At 35.7% G+C, this 8,524-nt stretch overlaps 1 protein-coding gene across 1 annotated transcript; it reads right to left on the bottom strand.

Moving 5' to 3' along the window:
* Nucleotides 1-1,532: 1,532 nt before the first annotated feature.
* On the bottom strand, nt 1,533-2,462 carry LOC134391801 (olfactory receptor 4P4-like). The gene has a single exon (XM_063115731.1). The coding sequence runs from the start codon at nt 2,460-2,462 to the stop codon at nt 1,533-1,535; it is 930 nt and encodes a 309-aa protein (XP_062971801.1).
* Nucleotides 2,463-8,524: the final 6,062 nt, after the last annotated feature.

The following is an 8,524-nucleotide window of genomic DNA, read 5'->3' as shown; positions in this document are numbered from 1 at the left end:
CATCATGCTACAGGCTGGAATGTAAATACTGGAAAGAACACCATGCAAGAAGATAACCAATCCTAGTTCAATATATTTTGTATGTGAATTTATTATATAATATCTTCATATTTTCTGAGAGAAATGCCTAGATAAAGGGGAACCAAGGCACAGAGCTGAGATTGGATTATGTGATTTATAAGACATGAAATTAAAGGATACTAGAATAGTGGTACTCCTTAATGCAGAAATAAATAACTAAAAAGATATTATAAGGGGCTGAGAGTCAGCTGGATTTCATTCCCTCCCTGATAGGCACCCGGGGATGCATGTTAAATTTTTGGCATTTCTGGCATTATTTACTTCATTATTAATGCATGATTATTAAAGACATAAGGGGGTATCCTTGATATGCAAAAACAATGAATGCAGTCAAATAAAAAGAGAGAATAGAATCTATGAATTTAATTCAGTAGCTTTATTTATATCTTAATTTGTGCCATTAATTGTTACCACGAAGAATGATACAAAGAAAAATAAAGATATAGCACATAATATTCTGGCTCAGTCAAATTGGAAAAACACAGTTTATTAGAAGAAACACTAGCATAGGGCATAGGATTATGTAAGAGTGTAAATGTACAGAAGAATAAAAATATAAGAATAGGGAAGGGATAGGAAATATATCTGGTTTGTTCAGAGGTCTCCAGAATCATCCTGAATAAGATAACATCAGGATTTTGAATTATATGTAAGGCCAGGACCCTCATGTATATGGTAGAGGGCATCCTAAGCAGTGGAGATAGCTGAAACAAAGTGCTTGAGGTGAGAGATTTTAGAGTATGTTTGGAGAATGTGGAAAGACTCAGCACATCTGCATGAAAGCATCCAAGCAAAGGGAAACACAGGACGGAAAGTAGGGAGAGAGGAAAAATACCTAACACGAGTTTCTGTTATGCCATATGCCCCGTTCAATTTCACATGTAAGCCAAACTACTCTTACATCTTTATGAAGTGTTAATATTAAACCATTTAAAATATAGACTCGTATAATTAAATGAAGACTCGTACAATTAAAGCAAATTGCCACGGCACAGAGATAAGAGCTTACAACGTTGGTATGTCACCCAGGTCTCCCTGACCCCGAAGCTTATTACCATAACACCATAATTTCTTCTAGTATAGTGAGTTCTGAGATTAGAAAGTCAGACCAATTTTGTAAGATTTCTGATTAATTAGTAAGAAAGTTGGATTTTATTCCCAGGAAAATAGGATTTTATGTAATTTTTTTGAGAGGGGATTGTTATGATCAAAGACGTACTTTAGAAGGACGTTTCTTACATTCTTCTAATCCAAGTGGTCACACCTGAAACTAGCTGAGCCGTTTAAAGTGCAGATTGCAGTCTGAGTCACACTAACTTGCTTCTTTGACTCATAATATCAGTGGTTATTTAGTCCAACTCCCATAAGAAAGCTTATATTGTTCCTATAGCATCCCAAATGATAACTGACCTGGGGACACAGAATTGAAAGCACAATGAATATCTCCTTATTTACGTTAATTCTGAATGTGACATTCGAGACCATGCTTTCCTCATGGCAATTTTCATCTCCATATTTCTCAGGGTATAAATGAGTGGATTTAGCATGGGAGCAATCACAGTGTAAAACACAGAGATTTCCTTATCCTTGCTCTCACTACCTGCAGGTAGGACATAGGTATAGATACAGGGCACAAAAAATAAAACTACAACCATTACATGAGAGGTACATGTTGAGAGAGCTTTGTGACGCCCTACAGAGGACCTTGTCCTAAGGTTGTATAAAATGAGTATGTAAGAAGCTATTAGGGCAAGAAAAATGACAACTGCCACCATGCCTGAATTAACAATCACTAAGATACTAACAGCATAAATATCTTTGCAGACCAGTTTCAAAAGAGGCTTCACATCACATACATAGTGATTTATGAGATTAGGACCACAGAAAGGTAAACTGAGTACCATGAGCAGTAAAGCAATAGAATGCCAAAAACCCACACCCCAGGCCACAGCAATCAACATGTTACACCTCTTCCAGCTCATGATGACCATGTAGTGCAGGGGCTTGACAATGGCGACATAGCGGTCAACAGCCATGGACACCAAGATGACTATTTCCACACCTCCTAGCAAGTGGGCAGTGAAGAGCTGGGTCATACAGTTGTTATAGGAAATGTTTTTTCTTGCTGCAGCTAAGTCTCTGATGAGGCGTGGAACCACAGTGGAGGTGTAGCAGAGGTCCATGAGGGAAAGGTGGCAGAGAAAGTAGTACATTGGTTGTTTGATTAGATGGCTGCAGGTGATTGTGAGCAAGATGGTGAAGTTCCCCATTAAGACTGCCAAGTAACAGAGCAGAAACAAGGAAAGAAACAGTAGCTCTATTTGCTTATTTCCCCACAGCTCCACGAAAACAAATTCCGTGACATTGTTCTGATTTTCCATGAAGACGAAGAGAGTCCAGAAAACACAGTAGAAACTTAATTCATCTGAAATGATACAGAGCAGAATATATCTTTAATAGCATTTTTTTAAGATTTGCAGAGATTTATAAATTGAGAAAAAAGATGTGTGTCATAGTGGATTTATTATAGATTTCATCTTTTAAACTCTTTTTAGATTAAGGGCATCGTTATATTTCAGATAATATTTAATAAAAGCATATATTATGCCTGGAAATTTTTAAATATTTTGCATATATTTAACTCTCATAAAAACACAATAGGTACTATTCTGATAGTCATTTTACACATGGAAAAATAGAGAAATAGGAGGGTTCAGCTAATAACTACAAATCACTAGGATATTAAGTAGCAGTCCTAAGGTATGAGCCTGAATCCAATGCCAGATTCTACACTCCTGATAGCTATGCCTCATTATTCACAGAACAAATGGGATTCCAGCAGTTTCCCATCTCTGTAAAAGAAAGGGGCTCTTTCTTCCTCTCTGTCATTTATCAACTGTGTAACATTAAAGAAGTCCCTCCGCTTCTCAACACTACACATAATTTATCTATAAAATCCCAAGCTCACAACTAATATTTCCTACATCCAGTGGAATTAATATGGATTGTTGAAATTAAAAAAAAAAATCTAAGCTCTTAATTATAGCAGAGAAATAGCCTGAATTATTTGATAATAGTTTCAATGACTTTTAATGACATGTTTGGTCCAAGTTCAAGACTTGGAGAGGCTGGAAATAAGGAACAGGATGCAGCAACCGTTGGATGTCTACACATACGAACACAGTTTATTATTATATTAAGTCTTCATCTTTTTCTAATTATTCTAAAAGCACACTTTAGAGGTTGCTGTTGGCGGGTTAGAAACACATGTTGAAGGCACTAATTTGATTAAAGAATGACTTGCTTATTTAAATACACCTTCAGAACAGTGCAGCATTCTGATGTAGTGTATCTGCTAGCAGAGAGCAAAATGTTGAAACTGTCTTTTACCCATATCCAAATGTCCTCCTCAACAAAATCATGGTTTGCCTAAAGACTGTTCATTTCAATGACTTTTTGGCTGTTTTTAAAAGGACTCCAGAGAGAGAACAACATGATGGAGTGAGCAGATCCCTAGTGTCAGCATCATGAAGATGCACATCCTGTCTCAGATGCTCTGTCAATTTCTCTGTTGTTATCATTGACCCATTCCTTCTCTCTGAGTCTTCTTCTCCAGCTGGTAAGTGGAAGTAATGATGCCAGATCTATTTGCTTTATGCCAAGAACAACAACAACAACAAAAATGAGTTCATATAGAGAATATAAAGAATGTAAGATATAAAAGGCTTATGACTTTAACTTGTCAAGTCCACAAGAACAGCCCTACCTCCCCAAAATGAAAACTGTTGTATAAAAAGATAGACACCAACATTTTCACCTGTTGGTGGGTTCACCTGTGTGGTTTTTGTGTTCTGCCACAGAGAGACGGGTTGAAGAACTCATGGTAGACATACATTAAGTACCCAGAGAAAAACATCAGTGTTGCTATAAGTTTGTTCTGGGTTTGGGTTATGTAGAAGATTCTGTGAATTAAAAGACATAAAATAATCTAGGGATAATTTTCATTAAAATTGTAGAAAATGCAACTCTTGGTTAAGAATATTTCCCTGGTATTGGTGCCATCTTCAGTATCACTTAGCATTTAGATCCAGGCATATTCTACTCATAATGATCGAATATCTGTTGGGAAAACAGAAGTAGAAAAAGACACTTCAAAGCATTTCCCATAAAATCTGTACTAAGAATCCTCTGAGCTACCTATGGTGAAATATCCACAGGCCCCATCACATTCTCAAGTCCCTTCTGGTCTTCCATTAATCCTTAAAAACTCTCTTTCCCTCTCTCTTTCTCTCCCTCTCTCTCTCTTTCTCTCTCTCTCGCTTTCTCTGTGTCTCCTATCTCTGTCTTTCTCGTACCCACAGCCACACATGCATACTCCACCCACATATATTTATAGAGTCACAGGATTTTAGGAGTAAAAAATTTTGAGTCCATGTTTTTGCATACCTTTCATTGAAATGGGTCTTCCAAAAGTCTCTCCTTTAAAATTTAAATTATTTGAGAAAGACTGCTGTGAGGAATTATTTGCACAGATATCTCAACTATAGTTTGATGGGGGGAAAAAAGCATTGAGGTATGATTCCCAGCAAGTGGGAATTATGACTAAGGTCATGAGAGTATATGACAGTATAAAAATCCATCAAGGACAATTTTGTATGGTTTTTCTGTTTCTTTAACTATTTATCATATATATAACACAGAAAATCATGAAATTGAAATATATGGGCTTAATTATTTGATGTATTTAGAGTAAAATATTTGCATACCATATGTTAAGCAATAATATGTTCTGGGCATTGCACTATATACATACTTTTCATTTACTAACCCGCTTTGTCTTTTCCACAACCCGATGAGGCATATGTTTTCTTATTATTGCCCTTGTTTTGCAAATAAGAAAACTAGAGCCCAAGATTTCACAAGCACTAAGGAGAAGGTCTATACCAAACATGCTTGTATGATTCCAAAGCTCATACTTTTTCACTATGCTTAATTGTCATCTTCCAAATAAAAATAAAGGCTTAAAAGTTTTGCCCTCAAATTAATCTGCCCTCAAATTACAATTTAGATTTTCTTGAATGACCTTTCTTGGAAATAACTACCAGTAAAAATGTTCCAGAACTTCAACTTAAAAATTAGAATTGAGTTTGTAAGATACTACACTTTACTGTTAACCATGATCACCCTACTGTGCCACACATACCAGAACTTATTCTTCACACAAAGAAATCATAAAAACGTGATATGATAGATACACTAACTACCCTGAGTGGGAAATTATACTACATTCATATATATCAAAATTCCAAATTGTACCCTTCAAATATGTACAATTACAATGTATTTTTTTAATTTAATGGAAAAAATTAGAATTTACTGAAATCAAATTATATATAAAATGAGTTGTTCAAATTCCAGTGATTTTATCCCAATTTAAAAATATATGCTAATCATAATTCTCACTTCTGCAGGATTTTACATTTCTTTGGAATATCAAGGTGATTCTTCAGGCTTGTTCCTTTAACTTTTCTGTGACTGTGGCATAAAACAGCAAATAGATGTGGAAAGCATCTGACTCTACCGTGAATCTTCAGTTCAAAAGAAACTTTTAGGGATGCATTGCTGGAAATACTTTGAATTAAAAGGCCTAAAGGGAACCTGAGGGAAAAACTCCCTTGGGCATTTTATACATGAACAAAGTAATGTATAGCTATAATTGTAAAAATAAAACCAACACTATTAAAGTGGTTATACAGATGTATTTAAGGCTTCCTTCCTTTACTTATCTCTTCACAGTAATCACATGAGTGATTCAAGAGTTTTGTGATATTATAGCACTGGTAAAACTTTATGGATTTTTTCTGTCATCTCCTAGAATAATTTCCACAAAGACTAAAGTCTCTGATGTTTACCATGGTACATAATATATATTTAATAAATATTGAATTCTATAACATCCAATTGTATCAATGTGCTAAGAAAGTATCAGAAGAACATTAATGTTATCCTCATCAATACAGTATCATTGTCATTATCATGGAGATTTGAAAATAGTTTCCCAGTATTTGATTATGTCCATTGGAAATTTAGAAGTCATGCACACTGTTAAGTGTACTTGAAGTAGGAGCAGAGGAATCTTAGACACTAGGACGAAGGAATGGTGCAGAAGGAAACTGAGGAGAAAAGTGGTCCCTTTCTGTGCAGCCTGGACTTCCTCCATTAACTCATCACATGGAACCACCCAAATATAACAGTCCTATAAACGTGAAGTCCTCCTGAAGGAGGTGTAGGCTTTGGTTACCTGGTGTGGGGGAGTGATCCCTCCCCAACCAAAGTGGAACTGACCAGAACCACTTAGGAATTTATCTGTGAACAGAACAGAGGAAATGCGATCATAACACCATTATTAAACTAGTTATTAAAATCTCATAGGCAAACATTCTCTGCTCATCTAGAGAAGAATGTGTTTTAGAAGTAAAATAAAAATTTCACATGGAATTAATACATTGAAGCCTTAGATTTATCTATGAAGGCTTTTTAAAAATATGAGGGTAGTTTCAAAAGTTTATGGAAAATATAATTAAAATGTAATAACAATCTTTCCATGAATTCTTTGAAGTGCCCTCATTTTGGTCATGATACCACAGCATCCATTTGGGGGGAAATAAATAAGTTTAAGATAGAAGGGACATTTCAAAATAATTTCCTCAAACCCAAGAGATAAGATTTGTTTTTCATCCTGAAACTGGAATATTCAATTACTGAGATGAGTGAACTCAGTAAAAAATAATTGCTTGAAGAATTTGAAAACATAAAAAGGAATTTAGAAACTGACAAGAAATGAAGAAAGCTTGGGAAATGAGTCAATGACTAAAATGGCTAGGTAAAATTTTTATTAGCTTATAAAATCTTGTCATCATTCTTTGAGCATGCTTGGTTGTTAACAACCCATACTGAACAAACGTCATAGGTTGCCATATTTTGGATCTTACTACCATTTTCCATCTTCCTTCCAAATCACAACGGATTGTACAGGGATGGCACTTGACCTAGGGCGGTTACTCCGTAGATTATCCAATGATCCCAGTTTAGTCTACCCAATTCAAGAGCAGATCTATTCAGCTTTCCTCTCTGGAATTCTGAATAGGGAAGCTGACAGGCTGGAGGGAGGAGAGAGAAACTTTTGGGATATGTGAAGAAAAAAATCTGTCTTGACAACCCAAAGCTGTACTAAAGCAGACATTTTGAGGGATCAGAAAATACACAGATAATAGAGAGTGAATAAAAAGTAAGTTGATAGAAGAAAGATGAATCATGTCCAAGCTCAGAGAACACTAGGGATGACAGGAGTCTGGTCTTCCAGAATCCTGAGATACTAATGACTTCCTAATTTTTCCTTGAGTCCACAAAGCTCTTTCTGTTTACCAGATTTTACAATTTTATGAAACAAAACCATAAATCCTCTGTTTTTAATATATGGACTGACTGAACCCTAGCACTTGATTTATTATCTCTAAAATATAAGTTGTGATGGTATGATGGCATGTAAGAAGTCAAACAACTGAATCACATGGAAGATGATCATTCACCATCCACAAAATATATGTAGAGAAGTGTACAATGCATGGTAGGCCGAAATACAATATCTGGTTGCTTGGAATGAAGGATGAGGTGAGAACTTTAGGATTATACAACTATTAATAGATTAATAATTAGGTATTAATAGAAGATCACTTACCTTAAGAAGATGTAGAACAAGGATGTGGCCCACTAGAGGGCCATCATTTTGCAAGTTTAGGGTCAGAGCTGAATTGTTAAGGAAAGCAGAGGAGTTTCTGTACCTTAATGTGTAGATTAGTAATCCCTCTTTGCTTTCATTGAAGATGTTTCTATAGACCTATTCTCCCATTCACTAGTCCTGCCATCCTACCTGAAAGCAAGAACTCTCAATTTTTGTTTGAAGCTGAGGACATAAAAAAGTTATTGGGAATCTCCAAATGTGTGAGCATGGCTTGTTTATTTTTTAGCTTAATTTCTTGGTAATCAGGCAGTACATTAATGATACATTTTCTCCTGAAAAATAAATACTCCACCCTCCTATTAGAATATGTCACAGTAGTGGAAAATCAATGAGGTCATGATATGTGCTGGCTGCTGACATGCCAAGAGCAGAGAGAGAAAAGGGCCTCATCGTTCACTACATAGATTTTCCCTACGTAGATTTTCATTACTTCCTGTACATGTGCTGCATGCTGGTCACTTTACTCCAGATTAACACCAGAAATATTTAGTTTAATTTTTCAAAATAAACATGCAGTCTTCTCCAGGACAGTATAAAGGAGGTGTCACCTGGCTGGGCAGAGAATGGCATGGGGAAATAAAATAATTGTCATGTAGTTCAATGTATGTTTTACTTCTACATTCTGTGGAACCTGATGCTCCA

Source organism: Cynocephalus volans, chromosome 12, assembly GCF_027409185.1.
Source record: "Cynocephalus volans isolate mCynVol1 chromosome 12, mCynVol1.pri, whole genome shotgun sequence".
Lineage (NCBI taxonomy): Eukaryota > Metazoa > Chordata > Mammalia > Dermoptera > Cynocephalidae > Cynocephalus > Cynocephalus volans.
Note: the sequence above shows the minus strand (reverse complement) of the source record. Positions and strands in the feature narration are given on the sequence as shown.

Coding starts and splice junctions, on each gene's coding strand:
- LOC134391801 (XM_063115731.1), bottom strand. CDS start 2,462: ATGGAAAATCAGAACAATGTCACGGAATTTGTTTTCGTGGAGCTGTGG.